Source organism: Pelodiscus sinensis, chromosome 26 (assembly GCF_049634645.1).
Source record: "Pelodiscus sinensis isolate JC-2024 chromosome 26, ASM4963464v1, whole genome shotgun sequence".
Taxonomy (NCBI): Eukaryota; Metazoa; Chordata; order Testudines; family Trionychidae; genus Pelodiscus; species Pelodiscus sinensis.
Window position 1 is genome coordinate 20,778,974 of NC_134736.1, and position 21,119 is coordinate 20,800,092.

General features: G+C 51.0%; 1 protein-coding gene and 1 non-coding gene across 2 annotated transcripts; one reads left to right on the forward strand and one right to left on the reverse strand.

Moving 5' to 3' along the window:
• The first annotated feature begins 3,049 nt into the window (after positions 1–3,049).
• TRNAF-GAA (transfer RNA phenylalanine (anticodon GAA)) lies at positions 3,050–3,122 on the forward strand. Its single transcript has one exon. It is a non-coding gene; the product is annotated as a tRNA-Phe (tRNA).
• A 1,554-nt stretch (positions 3,123–4,676) lies between these two features.
• Positions 4,677–21,085, reverse strand: LOC102455837 (uncharacterized). Its single transcript, XM_075909464.1, is given in 11 exon segments — positions 4,677–6,186; positions 6,188–7,346; positions 7,636–7,749; positions 9,878–10,078; positions 11,757–11,816; positions 16,255–16,370; positions 17,074–17,096; positions 17,299–17,529; positions 18,109–18,207; positions 19,581–20,041; positions 20,462–21,085. Coding segments are annotated over 11 exon segments (2,562 nt in total). The 5' UTR covers positions 20,463–21,085; the 3' UTR covers positions 4,677–6,089.
• Positions 21,086–21,119: the final 34 nt, after the last annotated feature.

Genomic DNA, 21,119 nt, shown 5'->3' on the forward strand with positions numbered 1-21,119 from the left:
TGCCACCACCAGCCAGTAACCCCAGCAATATCCCCACTAGTTTAGACCTACTGAACAGCTACAGGCCTTCCAATGGGGTTATAGAAAAACCACGTTGTCACATAGGACCTTTCCAGGGCAGCAACATCAGGACCCATGAGCACAGACAAAGCAAGGTAAATGCAACCGTGAAGGGACTCAAACCTTCTGATCCGTAGTCAGACGCCTCATCCGTTAGGCCACACAGTCTTGACTTGCAGAGGATTGGACCTCTTGCAATGTGTGGGTAGGGAAAAGTCTCCCTAGTCCAGTGGTCTCCAACCTTTTGGGGCTGCCGTGCACCTGGGGGTGGGGCCGCTCACGTACCACATGTCCAGGGGCGGTGCCGCTCATGGGCCACATGCCTGGGGGCAGGGCCAAGCATGCGCCATGCACACGGGGCTGGCACCGCATTGTGCCGTGACTCCAGGGCCAGGGCCAGCACCGGCATGTGCCGTGACCCCAGGCAGGGGCTTTCCAGGCGCCGTGTACCTGGGGCCGGCACCAGCATGTGCTGCAACCACGGGGCTGGGGCCGCCCATGCTCCTGGGGCTGGCACCTGCCGCATACCCGAGGGCAGGGCCAGCCCAGATTGCTCCACAGGCGCACATAAATGGCCCAGCAGGCGCCATGGCACCCGTGGGCACCACATTGGGGACCACTGCCCTAGTCCACCAGGTTTTATTATTTTCCTTGTTTGGGGGTTTAGAAATCACGTCTGAGCTGGTGAATTATTCTTATTGTGTGTAACTAAGGATTGCAGCCCAGGGATTTTTCCTCAGTCTATGTCACTTCACTATCCACCACCTAGGCTATCTCCATTCTGCATGTCTCTTCCCCAAAAGCTCATGCAAATGTAGCACAGATTGGCATATTGCCATGCTCATTTGCATAATAAATTGGGGTCCATTTTTGCACAAGAGGCTTTTGCACAAAAAGGAGTGGGGTAGACTGGAGATCTCCCTGCCTTCTGCTTCCCCTGGCTCTAGCCTGGCCCTGGGCCTCTTTCCTGCCAGCCCCATGGGGCCAGGGGGAATGCAGGGGGCCATTTTAGAGTCTGGTTGGGGGTGGTGACCTGTCCATGCTGTGATGGGGGAGGGGAGAGTGTCACACGGCTTCTACTAGAGCTGGTACTTAAGTAAAAACAAAAAATTAAACAAGCAGCTAGGATGAGGCAGCTAGAGGGAGCCGGGAGAGCAGAGGCAGCCTGAGAGCTGAGAGTCCCAGGTGCCAACCAAAAACATCAGCTGTTTGTCCCATGCTGCAAGGGGCAGCACTCAGGGCTCTGAACTTTGCAACCTGAGTTCAACTGTCAGTGGGATTTTCCTAGGCTGGTTGTTGCAAAACCCTCCTGCTTTAGATTTCTTGTCCTCAGGCTGGTGAGAAGAGATTTTTGTGCCTTCTGCTGGGTGTCTGGTGCTCACTGGCATTTGGTCTCTCATCCGGCTGGCTCAGGTGAGCTGGGGCCATGAAACCCACCAGCCAGGCTAGAAATGCAGGGGGCTGAGTTTGTGTTTCTTGCTGCTTCCTCTGATGCCCTCAGGTCTGGTCCCAGCAGCTGCCAGGCTCTGCCTATTGCTCCCTGGCCTCTGCTAACCCATCCACTGAGTGTGGAGCTATTGTCTTGGGCCTAGGAACAGTCTGGGAGAGTGAGCAGCACAAGTGAGAAGCTGGCCCAAGATTCACTCAATCCAGTTGTTGTTTTTTTTTGTGGATCTGCTCCTCCTGCACCCCTAGAGACATTGAAACTAAAAAAGACCCAGGAGAAGAAGCCAACTATTTTACTTTTGCTGTGACATGAATGGATCTAGCTCAGGATCCTTCTTCATGGGAAGCACCCCTGTGCTCCTGGGTTCTTCTGCCCCTCGGCTGCGATGCCATCCACTTGGGGGAGGACTTGCCCTGACACTTGTAGATGGGCCAACATGGACAAATCAGTGGCACTTGGGCACCCTTCGATAGCTCAGCTGGTAGAGTGGCAGACTGTAGCATGTGCTTAGCAAGTTATCCTTAGGTTGCACTGCAATTGACAAAAAGATTGTGGGTATGACCTACCAATCACATATCTTGGGCTGCACAGGCCTTGAGATCCCTCCCAGACTGATGGGGAATGGCTGCACTTTGGAATTGAAAGGTGTTGTCTGGGACCATAAATTAGAACAGTTTTGGAGACACTTTTCCTGAACCAGCAGTTCTATGGGTGGCCAGGGGAGGTCTCTTCTGTGTTTCAGAAGGACTTTGGAAAATATGAACAAAGACTACAACAAGGTACCACTGAGAGTTGCATCCTAGATCTATTATTCACAAGGCAGGTGCTTTAACCAGCTAAGCCATGGTGCCTTCCCTAGACAGGGCTGTTCTGGTTTATGGTCCAGGACAACACCTTGGACTCAAAAAGTGAGGAGTAACATTAGTTCAAACCAAGGGCTTTGGTTTGAACTACCATGTCCAGGCACGCACTTACTGGTTCAAATCAGCTGTGATTTGGTCTAGCGAGCCAGGCGAGATCTTGCTAATGAAGCAGGGGATATTTAAATCTCCGCTTGTTTGCTAAATCAAGAAGATGGACAATTTTGTTTTATGCCTCAAAGGAACAATCCCTGTAAGATACCAAATAGCTATGGAATGTGTTGCAGTGTTAATGTTCTTTTTATTTGATTTCATACTAAATATATGAAGTCATGTACCTTGTTAACTATCCCTTGTTTCAGAATTTTTTCTTCTATCAAATTATAAAACTATATTTAGCTAAGCTCTTTGTGAGTAACTGGTGGGTACCACAGTAGCACACATCTGCACAAGCGCAAACGACCTCACCAGCGGTGCACATTAGGAAACCCACTCTGCCCATTGGTAGCCGCTGGAACACCCTGAGAAAAGCAGCAGGAATGCAAGTGCGAGTCAGGCTGAGGGGGGTAGGCAAAACTCATCTTGCCTTGCAGGGCCACAGAGAGCAGCATCTCTCTTGTATACTGCCACAGAAAAAAACGTGCCTGAGAGAAGCGTTGGCCTTAGAAAGCTGCAACCACTTGCCAAAGTAGCTCAGTTGAGAGAGTGTTAGACTGAAGATTTGAAGGGTCCTGGTTCAATCCCTGGCTTTGGCAGAAGCCTTTCTCGAGATGGCTTAGTTTATTTTGGCATCTCTGGTAAGCAAACGTGGGCTATGTCTACACTTTTGGGTTCTTGTGCAAGAAGTTTTGCGCAAGAACACGTCCACACTGCCATGTGTGAGCTGTGCTTTTGTGCAAGTGCATCCATGGCGGTGTGGATGCTCTCTTGTGCAAGAACTTTCCAATGGCCATTTTAGCCATAGGGCTTTCTTGCGCAAGAAACCCCTGCCAAGCGTCCACACTGCCCTCTTGTGCAAGAGCCCCTGTGCAAGAGGGCTTACACCTGTTAAAAAAAGAGCATAGCTCTTGCACAAGAAGCCCTCTCTTACCACGCCGTACTTTAAATCTTCTTGCACAAGAGCAGGCAGGCAGCGTGGATGCTCTGCGGATTCTTGCACAAGAACCCGCCAGTGTAGACATATCTCTGCAGTCAGAGTTCAAAGGCTGTATCAAGAGGCCAGGAATGACATCATAAAGATGTCATTTCATCATATTTCAGGGTTAGAAACTGGAGAGGGGATTTTATGCCACCTCAGAGATTGTTGACACAGTAGAACAGGGCTCTTGGCTTCGGCTGCTCCCAGCTGTCATGAAATAAACACACGCTAGCTTTAGGGTTCAAGACAGACAAAACCAAATTAATAACCCAGCTGTGGGGGAGGGGGTTGTCACAGATGGCAGGGAGTCACCCCTTACCAATACAAGCCCCTTCCTCACACTCAAATGCCTGTGATATTTATACCTTCTTACAATGTCACAGTGGAAATTTACAGAGAAAAGAGGAAGTAAGGCACTTTATCCTTAAATGGTAATCTCTGCTTGACCCGATAACAAATTGCAAGCAGTGCGATTTTTTTTTTTTTTTTTAACAGCATTGTGGTTTCTTGCTCAACTTGCTTAGGAAGCTCACTTCTGACGCAGGATACACTGCGTACAGTTCAGTCTTTGGCCAGGCTAGCGAGGCCTACCTCCACAGTATTTATTGGACATCAATATTTTACTTAATTTAAAATAAAATTTGATCAACTAACATGAGAAAGTTAAAAGGTTTAATCTCTTTAATAATTTAAACGCAACTGCCCAGATGCAGTCCTAGCAAAATGGCTTGACTAATTATGTAATTAACAGTGAGTTTCCATCAGCAACAGTAATCTACAGAAGGCTTGGAGAGGGCAGGGCTGTGATTAGCCCGGCTGGGCCGGGCCAGACCAGGCCTGAGCACCGCTGAAGGAATCCACTCAGGGGAAATTGCTGACAGCCCTTGACTGGAGACCTTTCCAAAACAGGCCACAAACCACTCACACTGAGTACTTCAGCTGCCAATCCAGCCTGCAGGAAGCCTCATGAGCAAAACCCCTCAGATACCCCAGCTCTTCCTGTGCCACACTCAGCCCTGGGCTTACACACAGGTGAGCGGTTATACAGCCCAATCTCTCCAACCCAGAACAGATCCACCTGGTTCCAAAGAACCAGCCATGAATTCCTGGTCAATTTATACTATAGATCTTACCCACAAGATCACAGTGGACCAATCCTTTAGAAGCTAAAGGTTTATTAATAAAAGAAAGAAAAGGTTGAGAGTAAGGCTGTTAAGGAGAATACATTATATACATCAATCAGCAAGTTCTTGATGCAGGATCTTAGCAGAGATGTTACAAACTGCTAGCATAAAAGTCTTTGGCATACATTGTATATCAGGATGGGTCAGAAATCCTTTCCGTGTCTCTGTCCTTAGCAAGGCTGCATCTGGGATAAGTAGCAAGACTGAAGACAAGATGGAGCCCCCCTCATGACATCTGATATTCATTTCTGGTGTCTCCCAAGCTGGAGATAGTCATATGGTCAAGTGACCTGTTTCATATGCCAGCAGCCATTGTGCCCTGGCTGCTTTGCAGCTTTCCACACACATTCTTCAGCTGTGTATTGGCCACCCTGAGAACCATTGTCCTTGGAGCCATACGGATTAGCATAGTAACTCATTGCACATTCCTTCCTCATGACAGGCAGTCCATATGAAGCGTCAGCAGAGCCCATAGTCTTAACTTCCCATACAAACTCCAAACAAGTACATGAATACCACACATAGAATCAGCACAATATCATTTGACACCTCGCATGGCCCACTCTGTACAAAATTTGGGGCAAACAGTTTCTCGTGAGTACAGCAACGATCTTAAGATGAGTATGCTCACCTTAAAATCCAATAACGTGACAGGGGCTCAAGAAAGGGTTGGGGACTTGAAGAAGGATCTAGGATGCAGAAGGAGGCAGGTGTCTGGCCTGGGGGAAGGTGCAGTGTCTGGTCAGGAGACAGGGTGCAAGAAAAAAGGAGGGTGCCAGTGCAAGCTGGGGGTGCTGGCTGCCGGGGGAAAAGGGAATTGAGGAGATTGGGAGGGAGTGTCTGGGAAGAACAGCAAATATTACCTGGCTTTGGGACCCCTTGCAGCAACATCTCCAGCCACACTGTCCTGGGTCACCCCAGAGGGAGGCTCTACTGCTACAGCAGCAACCACACAGACTAGGACCAGCCCTGGACACCAGAGGAACCATTACTGCTCCCATTCAGTTCAAGGCTGGAGGTGTTGCTGCTGCAGCCACGCAGCCCAGGAACAGCCCCAGAGGCACCCCTGACATGGCCATGTGGACCTTGAGGCCAGCAGTGCAGTGGCAGTAGTGCCTCTAGTGCTGGCCTCAGGTTGGGTGGCAAAGACTCAGCCTAGCGCTACCTCCTCTCTAGTGGCTACAAAGCATGAAGAGGGGGTGGGGCTAAGCTCCTTCCCCTTCATTTGGAGGTGGGGCCTGGCACTACCTTGTGGACAGGATCACAGTCTTAGGAAGGCTGGATTCTGCCAACAGAGAAAATTTTGCTCACCCCCACTATAGGGTTTCTCACCTGTGTGGGTTCAACTATATGCAACAAGGCTTGAATTCTCGCTATAGCATTTCCCAAAGTCAGAGCAGTTAAAGAATTTCTCTCCTGTGAGAGTTCTCATGGATAACAAGGTGTGACTTCTGACTGCAGCATTTCCTACAGTGAGAGCAGGTGAATAGCTTCTTCTGTATGGGTTTTCCTATGTCTAACAAGGTATGACCGCCGACTGAAGCTTTTCCCACAGTCAGAGCAGCTGAAGGGTTTCTCTCCTGTGTGGGCTCTCCTATGCCTAACAAGGGTTGAGGTCTGACTGAAGTTTTTCCCACAATCAGAGCAGCTGAAGGGTTTCTCTCCTGTGTGGGCTCTCCTATGGATAACAAGGGCTGAGGTCTGACTGAAGTTTTTCCCACAATCAGAGCAGCTGAAGGGTTTCTCTCCTGTGTGGGCTCTCCTATGGATAACAAGCTGTGACGGGTCACTGAATCTTTTCCCACAGTCAGAGCAACTGAAGGGTTTCTCTCCTGTGTGGGCTCTCCTATGGATAACAAGGTGTGACCTGTGACTGAAGCTTTTCCCACAGTCAAAGCAGCTGAAGGGTTTCTCTCCCGTGTGAACTCTCCTATGGATAACAAGCTGTGACCTCCGACTGAAGCTTTTCCCACAGTCAGAGCAGCTGAAGGGTTTCTCTCCTGTGTGGGCTCTCCTATGGATAACAAGGGTTGAGGTCTGAGTGAAGCTTTTCCCACAATCAGAGCAGCTGAAGGGTTTCTCTCCTGTGTGGGCTCTCCTATGGATAACAAGGGTTGAGGTCTGACTGAAGCTTTTCCCACAGTCAGAGCAGCTGAAGGGTTTCTCTCCTGTGTGGACTCTCCTATGTCTAGAAAGGCCTGACCTGTGACTGAAGCTTTTCCCACAGTCAGAGCAGCTGAAAGGTTTCTCCCCTGTGTAGGCTCTCCTATGGATAACAAGGGTTGAGGTCTTTCTGAAGTTTTTTCCACAGTCACAGCAGCTGAAGGGTTTCTCTCCTGTTTGGGCTCTTTCATGTTTAATAGGAGTTGCACTGTAACTGCAAGCACAAGGTGAATGTTGATGGGGGATTTTCTTTTGAACAGTTTCTGTGTTTGTTTTCAACCTTCTGATCCTCTCACTGGATTTATCCTGTCCTGCTCCTGGATGGTTTCCCTGCTGACTTTGTAGACTACGCTGACTCTCAAAAGTCTCTCCTTGCTCAGGACTCTGAGAAACATGCCCTTCAGATCTTTCCACTAACACCCCACATGGAGCCATTTGCTCAGGTCCTTCCTCCTGAAGACTCCTCTCACTGTTCCCATTCAGCATCCCATCACCTGCTGGGATGGAGAGAGAAACCACACGGGAGTCATTCTCTGTGCTGAGCTGAAAGAAAAATTCTGAATGGTGAACAGAAAATGGGGGACAAACCCAAAGAATGGCTGGAAAGATTCAATAATCATGAGCTGAGTTCACCCTGCTCCCCCATAACTCTTTCCCCACCCAGCTCTCTCAGACTGGAGTTGAGACAGGCTGAAGGGCCAGTCAGACTTGATGAAAACACACAATCAACATCTGCTATGAGAACACAGAAATTGGTTTGGGTCAGTTTAGCTGATATCTCACCTGTGTGGGTGTGTCTGATGATTTCCCCTTTCTCACAGCCTTGGAGATCCGGGATCTGCAGCTCTTCCCTTCGCTCCACCCAGGAGAGCACATGAGCTTTGGAGACTGGAAATCCTATTTCGGGAGCAATTAACCAAGTGCTGATTTTGTTCATTAAGGTCTGTGCCATTCCTGCTTCCAAAGCCAGGATCTGAGTCTCCTACCCAGACAGGCTCCTTTCCCACCTTCCAGAGACTGGTCTCTGGCTGGTACAAGATCCCAGGAAAGACTAATTCCATCCTCCCCCCGCCCTACCACCTTATTGGGAATAATCCAGCAGACTCCCATGGGAAACTGGGCGCTCTGCTGCACTCTCCAGGATACAACTCAGTCTCCTTTAGGGCCTGTTCCATACTTGGGCAGGAGAGGAACACACTGCTCATAAGGGGAGAGCTCTAGGGCTTTCAGGAATGACAGACACCCCTAGCCAGGACTCAGATTTGAGCTGCCACATGAGGTCACTAAGGCTGGGAGGGAAAGGATCCAGCAGAGCTCTAGAGCCCTGTGGGCTCTGCCCACAGAGCTCTTAGCTTGGGTCTGGACTTGTCCTGCTCTTGGGCTCAGATGCTCTACTTGAGCCAGGAGGAGGCAGGGGAATTGTCTGATCAGGAGAATGAATCCTTGGTTGGCCACTTCAGGCCCTGTCTATGCTCCATATTCCTGATCCTGACTGACTGTGCCTGGGTGCCCAGAACAGCTGTCAGCCCTGCAGACAGCCAGGGCAGTGCCGGCCTGTTCCTGCAGCCAGCCAAGGTAGAGACAGGCTGGGCTGCTTCTCTGCTGCTCATAGATGCTCCTGCTGTTCAGCTCCTTCTGCAGTCTTGGTTCGACTCTGCCAGCAGCAGCAACTCTCCTTTTGTGGCCAGTCGGGCCTGCCATTTGGTGCCCCTCTGGCTTGCACAGAATCTACCAGAGGCAGGGAAGGACTCTGAGTTGGCGCCTTCCTTCCAGGGGCTCAGCACAATAGCACAAGGGGCCCTGCAGATACAGAGGCTGTGTCTTGATTGTCCAGTTTTTCCGGAAAATCAGCCACTTTTCCAGAAAAACTAGCCAGCTGTCTACACTGGCTGCTTGAATTTCTGCAAAAGCACTGACTTCCTACTCTAAGAAATCAGTGCTTTTTGTGGAAATACTATGCTGCTCCCATTCGGGCAAAAGTCCCTTTTGCACAAAACTTTTGCGCAAAAGGGTCAATGTAGACAGCTGAATTTTGTTTTGCGCAAAAAAGCCCCGATCCCGAAAATGGCAATCGGGGCTTTTTCGCGCAAAATGCGTCTAGATTGGCCACGGACGCTTTTCCATAAAAAGTGGTTTTGCCGAAAAGCGTCCGTGCCAATCTAGACACTTTTCCGAAAATGCTTTTAACGGAAAACTTTTCCGTTAAAAGCATTTCCGGAAAATCATGCCAGTCTAGACATAGCCTAAGAGTGTGTGTAAACTACATGGCTCCGTCGATGGAGCCACGTAGATGAGGCTGATCGGCTAAGGGAGTTACCTCCCAGGGAGTGGAACAAAGGAAGGAGGGCGAAGTCAGCCCTGGCGGGGGGGCAGGGCTGGAGGAGAGTCAAGTAGTTTCTGTTGGGGATGATGGAGGCAGCCTAGGGAAAGGGCTGGAATTTAGGGGCCCAATCTTCCCCATCTCTAGGGGGGCTGAGTCATCCTAGGCCTGCCCTGTAACCCGATTACATCTATGCTGTACTGTATCCTGGAGACGCAATAAACTCCCTCTATTCTACAGGCTGATGGAGTCTGTTTGTGCCACTAAGGGGGGGCAGCAGTCGGGGAAACCCCGATGCGTCGTAACAGCTGCGATTGTTTAAATCGCGGCTTCATTTCCCTCTGCCGATCAGCCTCATCTACATGGCTCCATCAATGGAGCCATGTAGTTTAGACGCACCCTAAGAGAAGCTGCACCCAGCCCCACAACTCTGGTACCTGCCGTTCCTGTCTGGGCCCTTCCACTGACACCTCCGGCCAAGGCACAACATGGGCAAGATGGTGAGAACCACAATGAGACCTTGGCTGTAGGAAGAGCAGCACCACTATTATGTCACTGGACCTCCTCTTACACAGGAGCCAGGATTACTGGGGCACATACTGCTGATATTGAGGGTTCGGGCAATGAGGGACCCTGAACCAAACCCAACCCAGCTGCTCCAGAGCCCACCCAGCTTCTGTTACACAAGGGGACAGGAATCCTTACTCAGCCAGTTCACAGCCTCATAATTCTCCTGCATCACATCCCTGTAGAGGGCTCTCTGGCCCGGGTCCAGCAGAACCCATTCCTCCTCAGAGAAGTACACAGCCACCTCCTCGAAGCTCACTGGCTCCGCCACGGCCATTTCCTGTCCCTGGCTCTGCAGGCCAGGGGCTGAGCTGGAGTCAGACATGGGTGTTCTGCAGCCTGGTAGGGGGAGAAGGGGAATTGGAGACATTTCAGAAGGGGCTTTAATCCTTTCCACACCCCCATTCCACCTAGACTCTGTCCCTGGTGACACACGTGCTAGATTCTGCCATTGTGGGCAAAAGCTTTAGTCTAGATATTCCATGAACAGGAGTTAGATCCCAAATCCACATTCATTTCTCTCTGTACCTGACTTGAATTACAACATCACTGCATCTGCAACAATGGGATTTAGTTCTCAGCACCCAGAGTTTCTGATAAGCCACATATTCATCCGTCTGAACATGGACATAGGTTAAATGCAGGCTGCTGTATTTAAAACCCTTAGTCTTCATTCATGGATTTGCAGCACAAACTTTGCTCTCTCATCTGACAAAGACGATATAAAGCCTTTTCACAGAGTCAGTGAAATTACCACCACCATTCAGATACTTATTAGACGTGTGCGCTGAGTGTTTGCAGGATGAGATCTTAAGATTCATGGGATCAGAAGATATCCTTAGTCATGAAATAGTCTGGCTTCAGCTGTCCCTTATTGGCTCTCACTGAGCCTTATCCACTCGAGAGCGTGGGCAATACATTTTGATGGGGGGTCAAATGCAAAGTGGCTGAGAGCTGCACTCTTCCATGACATTAATGCAGAAAATGCGGGGTTTGGGACAGATGCTGGTACGAAGAGGAAGTTTGGGGCAAGGGTTTGGGATGGAGGACAGATAGAGGGGTCTAAGAGGGAGTTTGGGTGAAGGAGGCAGGCTGTGATCTAGGACACTGGATTAGCCAACTATTCATTATCTAAATTAAAGTTACTTTAAATATCTAAGTGGTTGAGTGGACAAATAAGGGGCTGTGGGTTTCTGACCCCAGTGAGCTCTTGGGTATGCAGAATGCGGGGCAGGAGTGGGGAGCAGAGATTAGGAGGGGAAGGGAGAGGTTGGGGTGTCAGAGGCAAGCTCTGGCCAGGAGCCTTATTTGAGTGACTCCTGGGCAGAGGCCAAGCACCTCACGCAGGCAGGGAGCCTGCTCGACCCGCTCACAGACTGCAGGGCCATGTGGGAGTGTAAATACTTATGACCCAGAGGGAAAGGGGCGCAGTGCTTTGTTTCTGGCCAGAAAACAGCGAATAAGATTGTTCTGGGGGTGGAAGCAACGTCTGAACCCTTTCCTCCTCCCCTCTAGGCTCACAGTTTTTTTCCTGAGTGGCTTGCAGATCAAGAGTGGCATCTGTGGGCTGGATCAAATGGCTTGGTCGGGTGGATCAGACCCATGGACTGTATTTCACCCAGGCCACCACTAGACGTAACAGCCCTTGGGAATCCAGCAATTTCTTGCCTTGAACTACCTGATATAGTGGAAGCCTGGCAGCTCTCAGCCTTTCACCCTATTTATTGTTTGAAACCAACCCCAGATTGAAACTGAGCAGTGAAATCTGAGCCTGAAGGTGCCATCCTATGTGTGCTTTAGCTTCACCCCTTTAGCATCACAAACCCATAGACCAGTGTTTCTCCAACTATCCACAGGCCCCCATACAGTGCCCCTGGGGCTCCTCACTGATCAGTGTATGTGATTTAGGTTTGAGTCCACTATGGTTGCCGTTGTTGGTAACTTTAATGAAAACCCCATGAAGATGTTTCCACTGGAATTTTTTCATCATTTAAAGACTCTCCACCAGCAAACTCACCTTGTCTGAGAGCTCCCAGGGATTTTCCTCTTGCTCTCTCCAGTGCAGAGGGCAGAGTGTCTGGTGGGGGAAGGGATAAGAGAGGTGAGATTCCAGGCTCTCCTGTTTATAACCATGTCCCCATGCTGAACTCTGCATTTCAATTGTATCAGAGACCAGACAGAGACAATCACATTGAATTGTTTCAGGAATTTAATATGAAAGTCTAAAAAAGGAAAAGACGGGTGGTGGTGGTCGGGGACTCCCTTCTAAGAGGGACTGAGCCATCCCTCTGCAGTCCCGACCTGGAATCTCGAGAGGTGTGCTGCTTACCAGGAGCTCGCATTCAGGATGTCACTGAGAAGCTTACCAAGCTGATCAAACCTTCAGATTGCTACCCCTTCCTGCTTCTCCACGTGGGAACTAATGATACGGCCAAGAATGATCTTGAGCGTCTTACTGCGGATTATGTAGCACTAGGAAGAAGGATCCAAGAATTTGGAGGGAAAGGACTGTTGAAGGGAAAGTCGAATTGAGGACGTAAATGCGTGGTTGTGCAGATGGTGTCGCAGAGAGGACTCTGGTTTCTTCGACCATGGGACTCTGTTCCGGGCGCAAGGATTGTTAGGAAGAGATGGGATCCACCTAACGAAGAGAGGAAGGAGCATCTTCGCGGGCAGGCTTGCAAACCTAGTGAGGAGGGCTTTAAACTAGGTTCGTCAGGGGATGGTGACCAAAACCCTGAGGGGAATGGGAAAGTCGGATACCGGGAAGAAATGCAGAGAGGAAGGGGCAAGAAAGGAGGACCCATGTTTCAAATGGAGAAGATAGAACGATCAATTGGTTACCTGAAGTGTTTGTACACTCATGCGAGAAGCCTGGGCAACAAACAGGAAGAACTGGAGGCCCTGGCCCAGACCAAGAAATATGATTTAATTGGGATAACAGAGACTTGGTGGGATGACTTGCATGACTGGAGCGCTGTCATGGAAGGGTATAGACTGTTCAGGAACAACAGGCAGGGGAGAAAAGGAGGATGAGTTGCACTATATGTAAGAGAACACTACGATTGCTCTGAACTCCAGTATAAAGAGGGAGAAAAACCTGTTGAGAGTCTATGGGTTAAGTTTAAAGGAGCAAACAACAGCATTGATGTTGTGGCTGATGTTTGCTACAGGCCACCGAATCAGGGGGATGAGGTAGATGAGGCTTTCTTCGGACAACTGAGCGAAGCTTCCAGATCGCAGGCCCTGGTTCTCGTGGGGGACTTTAATCACCCTGACATCTGCTGGGAAACCTATACAGCAGTACACAGGCAATCCAGGAAGTTTTTGGAGAATGTTGGGGATAACTTCTTGACACAGGTGCTGAAGGATCCGACCAGGGGTCGTGCGCAGCTTGACCTTCTGCTCACAAACAGGGAAGAACTAATAGGGGAAGTGGAGGTGGGTGACAACCTGGGAAGCAGTGATCATGAGATGGTAGATTTCAGGATCCTGACCAAAGGAAGAAAAGAGAGTAGTAAAATACACACCTTGGACTTCAAAAAAAAGCAGATTTTGACTCCCTCCGAGATCTGATGGGCAGAATCCCCTGGGATGTTAACATGAAGGGGAAAGGAGTCCAGGACAGCTGGCAGTATTTTAAAGATGCCTTATTGAAGGCACAGAAACCATCCCGACGCGTAGCAAGAGAGGCAAACGTGGTAGGAGACCGGACTGGCTTACAGGAGAAATCCTTGGTGAACTTAAGCACAAAAAGGAAGCTTACAAAGAGTGGAAACTTGGACAAATGACCAGGGAGGAGTTTAAAGGTATAGCTCGAGAATGCCAGGGGGTTATCAGGAAGGCGAAAGCACAAATGGAATTGTGACTGGCTAAGGATGCGAAGGATAACAAGAAAGGTTTCTACAGGCATGTTAACAAGAAGGTGATCAGAGAGGGTGTGCGGCCCCTAATGGATGAAGGAGGTAACCTAGTGACAGATAATGTGGGGAAAGCTGAAGTACTCAATGCTTTCTTTGCCTCTGTATTCACGGACAAGGTCGGCTCCTGGACTTCTGCGCCAAGTGACGCAAGATGGGATGAAGATGGACAGCCCATGGTGGGTAAAGAACAGGTTAGGAACTATTTAGAAAACCTAAACGTACATAAATCCATGGGTCCGGACTTAGTGCATCCGAGGGTAATGAGGGAGTTGGAAAATGTCATTGTGGAGCCTTTGGCTATTATCTTTGAAAAGTCGTGGAGATCGGGAGAAATCCCGGATGACTGGAAAAAGGCAAATGTAGTGCCCATCTTCAAAAAAGGGAAGAAGGATGATCCAGGGAACTATAGGCCGGTCAGTCTTACCTTGGTTCCTGGAAAAATCATGGAAAGGATCCTTAAGGAATCCATATTGAGGCACTTGGATGAGAGGAAAGTGATTAGGAATAGTCAGCATGGATTCACGAAGGGCAAGTCGTGCCTGACCAATCTGATTAGCTTCTATGATGAGGTAACTGGCTCGGTGGACATGGGGAAGTCAGTGGATGTTATATACCTTGACTTTAGCAAGGCTTTTGATACGGTCTCCCACAATATTCTTGCAAGCAAGTTAAGGGATTGTGGATTGGATAAATGGACGGTAAAATGGATAGAAAGATGGCTAGAAGGCTGGGCCCAGCGGGTAGTGATCAATGGCTCGATGTCAGGATAGCGGTCGGTTTCTAGCGGAGTGCCCCAAGGTTCGGTTCTAGGATCCAGGGAACCATAGGCCGGTCAGTCTTACCTTGGTTCCTGGAAAAATCATGGAAAGGATCCTTAAGGAATCCATATTGAGGCACTTGGATGAGAGGAAAGTGATTAGGAATAGTCAGCATGGATTCACGAAGGGCAAGTCGTGCCTGACCAATCTGATTAGCTTCTATGATGAGGTAACTGGCTCGGTGGACATGGGGAAGTCAGTGGATGTTATATACCTTGACTTAGGCAAGGCTTTTGATACGGTCTCCCACACTATTCTTGCAAGCAAATTAAGGGATTGTGGATTGGATAAATGGACGGTAAAATGGATAGAAAGATGGCTAGAAGGCTGGGCCCAGCGGGTAGTGATCAATGGCTCGATGTCAGGATGGCGGTCGGTTTCTAGCGGAGTGCCCCAAGGTTCGGTTCTAGGACTGGTTTTGTTCAATATCTTTATTAATGATCTGGATGAGGGGATGGATTGCACCCTCAGCAAGTTTGCGGATGACACTAAGATGGGTGGAGAGGTAGATACGCTTAAGGGCAGAGATAGGGTACAGAATGACTTAGACAAATTGGAGGATTGGGCCACAAGAAATCTGATGAGGTTCAACAAGGACAAGTGTAGAGTCCTGCACTTGGGACGGAAGAATCCCAAGCATAGTTACAAGCTGGGGACCAACCGGTTAAGTAGTACTTCTGCAGAAAAGGACCGGGGGTTACAGTGGATGAGAAGCTGGATATGAGTCAACAGTGTGCCCTTGTAGCCAAGAAGGCTAATGGCATATTAGGTTGCATTAAGAGGAGCATTGCCAGCAGATCCAGAGATGTCATCATTCCCCTTTATTCGGCTTTGGTGAGGCCGCATCTGGAGTATTGTGTCCAGTTCTGGGCCCCCCACTACAAAAAGGATGTGGACGCATTGGAGAGGGTCCAGCGGAGGGCAACCAAAATGATTAGGGGGCTGGAGCATAAGACTTATGAGGAGAGGCTGAGGGACTTGGGTCTGTTTAGTCTGTAGAAGCGAAGAGTGAGGGGGGATTTGATAGCAGCCTTCAACTTCCTGAGGGGAGGTTCCAAAGAGGATGGAGAGAGGCTGTTCTCAGTAGTGACAGATGGCAGAACAAGGAGCAATGGTCTCAAGTTGTGGTGGGAGAGGTCCAGGTTGGATATTAGGAAAAACTATTTCACTAGGAGGGTGGTGAAGCACTGGAATGGGTTACATAGGGAAGTAGTGGAGTCTCCATCCCTAGAGGTGTTTAAGTCTCGGCTTGACAAAGCCCTGGCCGGGTTGATTTAGTTGGAATTGGTCCTGCCTAGAGCAGGGGGCTGGACTTGATGACCTTCTGAGGTCTCTTCCAGTTCTATGATTCTATGATTTCCTCTCTCACTCGGGCAACTCCCAGCTATGGAGCCAACATCCCTGCAGCCTCACACCCATCCCAGGAGAGAGAAGCTGTAAATTAGATTTACTCTTTTCTCTTCACCCCCTCCCACTTGGTTTCTCATTCCCTTACTGCTTCTTATCATAACCTGGAGCTGTGGTGGCTGAACACGTGGCCATCACAGTAACTTTGGCCATTTTGATCTCTGAATGGGAGGTTCAGAGTTTGCAGATCCCTGGATTTATCTGCAATCAGTTGGGTCTGTTCGCTCAGTGTCTCTAAGGACAGCAGAGTGATGGGGCCGTCATTCTCCACGTGGGAATTGAGGCAGGGGAAGGTTGGCTTCAGAGGCCAGATTCAATGGTCTCAGATACTTGAACCACTTTCCTCTCATCCATCCCTTCTAGGTACCTTTGAACTGCCTCAGAGTCTCCGACAGAGCAATCGTTTTTTGGGAGAAACCTCTGACTTGTTCTTCCAGTTCAGGGGAAATCTCCTGTGGAAGCTGGAACTGCCCCATCTCACACCTGGACAGAAACAATTCAATGTGATTGTATTTCATTTACTGCTGATAAGTTCTGGCTAGTTAGTCTCAGCTCTAACAGGCCTGGAGTTAGAATTCCTCCAATTCTCCCAGCCTGAGAACAAGGACAACATATCCCATGGCCATGAAACCTTCCCCTGAAAGGCCCCACTGCAGTTCTTCAGTTCTGGCCTGGGGAGACTGGCTGGGGGACAAAAGGGGAATTGAGTCTTCATGGCCAACTCACTCCTTGGCCTCCAGACACTGAAAGACAAAGAGGTTCCCAGGTGAAGGGGTGAAGGAATCTGTCCACTAGGGACTAGAAAGAGACACCAGCTCCTCCCTCCCCAGCTCCTTCCACACAGGTCTCCAAACAGACCTCAGTTGGGACAGACTCTTGGTCCTTGCTGCCCTGAGCTGACTGTGCCCAGTGCCCAGCAGCAACAGGCCCACGTTCCACCCCACAGACCTGAGGTAGCCAGTCCCCAGGGAGGTGACAGCTCCAGGAAACACTTGAGGTCAGACTGTTCCCTGAATGGGGAATCCCAGAGTCTGCTGTGCGATGGTGAGACTCTCAGAATTCAATGAGTCAGAGATATTCGTATCTAACATCTGCCTCTTAAGAGGCCTGTGGAGATGTGGTGCTAACATCAGCTCCAAGCTCTTTCCCTGAGCTGTGCAGAGTGAGGGGAGTGAGAGCCACATACCTACTCAGGGTTCTTCTGACGTCCTAGAAAAAAAAAAGACACAGAAAAGACACTCAGCCCCATTGGACACACACAGGGGACCTCAGGGAAGGGATTTTGCAAACATGGGAAGAGAGCCCCTGCCCTGGAGTTACACCCAGATCTGACAGCTGGACCTCAGCACTTGTGATTTAGGAGCCTCCCTTCCCAGTGTGGAGAGCTGGGACGTTTCTCCCTCAGTCTCACCTGCACGAATTCACTTGCTGGCTTCTGACACGTCCCCTCCAGCTCACTGATCCCCTCACTGAGATGGGAAATCTGCACAGAGAGTTTCCTGACAGTGTCAGTCTGGAGTCTCCCAATCTCCTCATCCAGTTTCTCCAGGTGGGCCAGCAGGAGTCGCTCTTGTTCCTCTACGAACTGCCGCAGCTGCTGAAACTCAGCCACAATCATCTGCCTCTCGGCTTGCATCCATTTCTGTATGAAAGCAGGGAAAGGGCTGGTCAAGGGCATGAATGGAGCCCAGGGCCCTTTCATGGAGAGCTGAGTGCGCAGCAGGGAGAATTTCTTGGAAAACCCTAAAATGTGTGACATTTGACTCTACTTTGTGATTAGTAGGCAGAGGTGGCTCTCCCAGCATCTCCTTTGGCCCCCGTGTACCTCTGAAAGGGATGTTCCCATGTCTGTCATGGGCAGTAACTTTTATTATTCATGGGCTCTGGAAATTCAGACCTTGATCAGCATGAGGCAGGACTCAGCACCAGCCTGACAGAGATAACCAGGAAGGAAAAAGAAGGAAACATGTTAATACACCAAGTGATCAGACAGCCCTTCAGGGGGACATTCAGCTCACTTGGGGAGGATGTCTGGGAAAACCACAAAGACTGGACATTAACTCATGGAAGCTCAGGGCCTGTCTACACATGGATCTCATCCAGCAATTCATGATCCAGGAGAAACACAAACAAGCCCAACGTCACCCAGGCCAAACAGGAGTCTGCCTCCTAACAGCCCTCCCACGGCCAGTCCCTGCTAGTTCAAACCACAGGCACCTACCAGATACTCCTGGCGTTTCCCTTCTGCTGTTGCTTTCCTTCCCAGCACCTTTTCTCTCTCTTCCCTCAGAGTCTTCAAATGGAAGAATTTGAATTTTTCCTGAAGAAACAGATATAAGCACAAGGGCAAACCCCATCAGATGTCGGGAGCCCATTTGTCTGCCTTTAAGGGAGTCTCAGTTTTGTGGAGCTCTGTCCCTGTCCAGCAGGGACTCAGCCCTGGACTTGGTTGTGTCCATAGAAAAAGACACAAGAAGAGACTGAGGATGCAGCAGGACACCTACGAGGGTAAGGGAAGGATCAGTGGTGGCACCTTTATAAAGAATGATGCAGGTGGGGAATAGGGAGGTAAAAATGCTTAACAATACTAATCATGTAACTGATTACAATTTTATCAGTAAAAGGTGTTTTTTAACCTGCTGACAGGAAAGGCTGGTAGCACAAATGGGCTCTCCTGGGCCGGGGATCTCTCGCGAGGTCTGCCGGGGGTGGCCACAAGGACTGCTGGCTAATGGGAACTCCCAGAAGCTGCAGACTGATGTTAGCTTCCAGAGGGAAGCAGGCACTGCTGGGGCAGTGGGGAGTTTAACCAGTAACTAGCACTGATAAGCATTAGCTCTTCAGTTAACCCGTTTGAACTCTTGCTACAATCCAGTTGACTCCTAGTTGTGTCTGGCATGGACCTGCACTTCCTGAAGTCCTGCTATAGGTGGACTGAAGGCGCTCAGGTCCCCATACAGCATCCAGCTCGGCAACATCATCTAGTGCAGGCAGCTGCATTGGAGTTTAACCCCTCATGGAGCACCTCAGAAATTCGGCATCCCTATTAGAAACCTTCACTCCCTGCTGGACCTAGGGCTTTATCAAGGCATCTTTCCCTCCTAAACGGCCACACTTCCATCACTGTTCAGTGATGCTGAGGGGCAGGGAGTAGTGTAAGTCTAACAGGGTACGGGGCTAAACTCTATCCCTGACGTGCCTGGCGACTATGAGCGACTAGGTGCTGCCCCACCTTCCCTTCCCACAGTTTATCTAACTGGACTGTGACCTGCTCAGAGAAGGGACTTTCCCTTGCTGGATGTTGTGCAGGTCTCAGCTGTCATTGCAGATCTATAAAGCAAATGACAGATTGTTCCACCCATCAATAACAGCTTGTAACCTCCTCTTCTCCAGTCCCAAGGCAGCTCACTGATAGAGTGGCCTGTACCTCCTGTGATCTAAACCTTTCTGATTATTAACACCTTCCCTTGTGCAAACACCCCTCCTGTTACCAGTGAGTGCTGAGTTTCAGGATTCACAGCCCCAGAGAAATCTTTCCCACAGCGGGTATCTTGACATAAGTTGCCACAAAGCCAGAGTATTTACTTTTTACAGCATGTCTTGTAGGCTTTACTGAACTGTGTCACAACTGTGCCCAGTAACTGTTAGTGAAATAACGCTGTAATTAAAATGCACTGGACAGTAACTCTGTACCTTGTACTCCTGGGCAGCTTCCTGTATGAGCACCACCTTGTGAGCCTGGGATCTGTCAGACACCACACAGATGGGAGTTTGATTCTCTTCACAGAACCACTTCAAAGCTTCCTGGTGCTCCCTGCACACCTCGTCCCATCTTGCTCTCTCTGCTGCCTGGAAACTCAGAGGCTTGGCTAGTTCCATCACGTTTGCCAGCTGCCAGTTGGGCCAGAGGGGTCCCTGCTGCTCAGTGTCTCTGCCCTGAGGGCTGAGGGGGGCCTGGCAGAAATTGTTCCCACACTCCAGAGTGACAGGGGCTGTGAAATCCTCCAGACAGACGGGACGCGGCGCTTCCTCCCAGAAAGTTTGCACATGGTTCTCTGCAGCCATGGCTGCCGCTGGGCTGGGGAGCAGAGGCCGTGTCACTTCCCTGAGCTCAGCAATAGCCGGGCAGGTCCAGGGGCGTGAGGGCACCAGCACTGAGAATAAAAAAAAAAATCAAAATTAAAAAACGAAAAAGCCCCCAAATCTTCGCTCACCGCTGCCCCCGCCAGATCCTCCCCATGGCCCCTCAGCCACCTGCCCCAGCCAGACCCCCCCCCGTCTCTGCGCCCCTCAGACCAGGGCCCCTCCTCACCCCGTGTTAATACCCCCCCCCCCCGCACACTCTGCAGCCCCCTCGCAGCCCCTCTGTGCGCCCCCGGCCCGCCCAGACACCCTGCGCGGCGGGAGAATCAGGAAGCCCGACGGAGGGACCGCGGGGGGGGGGGGCGCCCCGATACCTAACGCCGCCTCCTCCCCCCAACCCCCTCCGCGCTGGGCCAACCCCGCAGCGAGTAACGGCGCCAACGGCCCCTCGCAACGGCTCCCGCCTCAGGGCGCGCGGCGCGTGACGTTACTGCGGCCGCTGCGGGGCGGGCGGGGACGCACTAAACTGCCGACTGCGGGGTGTAGAATGGGGCCGGCGCGGTCAGACCGCGCATGCGCAGCGGGCTAGTGACCCCGCTCAGAGTCCAGCGCCCGGGGTTTAGCTCAGCCCGCGAGCTGCCCGGCCACGCCCCCAGCGCCGCGGGGCCCCACGTGGCTTCCGCCTGTGGGAGCCAGGCCGGGGCGAGATTCTACAGGCCCCGGGGCAGCCGCTCCCCGCGTGTCTGTGCCGAGAGCAGCTCCCCTGGGGCGGGCACCGGCTCTGCGGGGGGAGCCTCCCGCGGGACAGCGGAGCGGCCCCGAACCAGCTGCTGCGCCGGGGGCCCGGAGGGGGGGAGCCAACGGGCTGCGGGTCCCCCCCCCCTCCAGCCCTCTGCCCCTGAGCCCCATAGCCCCGCCGCAGTGCAGCCCCCCACAGCCCGGCGCCTCAGCACTCGCCGTGGCAGCCACTGGCCGCAGCGGGAGCCCGACGGACCCCGCCCCCCACTGTGACGTTTCTTGCTCCGCCCCTTGCTCTCGCTCCGATTGACAAGGGTTCCCCGGGCTGTCACGCCTCCTTGGCCGCATCATCAGTGACGTAAACTGCTCCGCCCCTTGCTCTCCCGCCCGGGTGACAGGGATTCCTCTGGC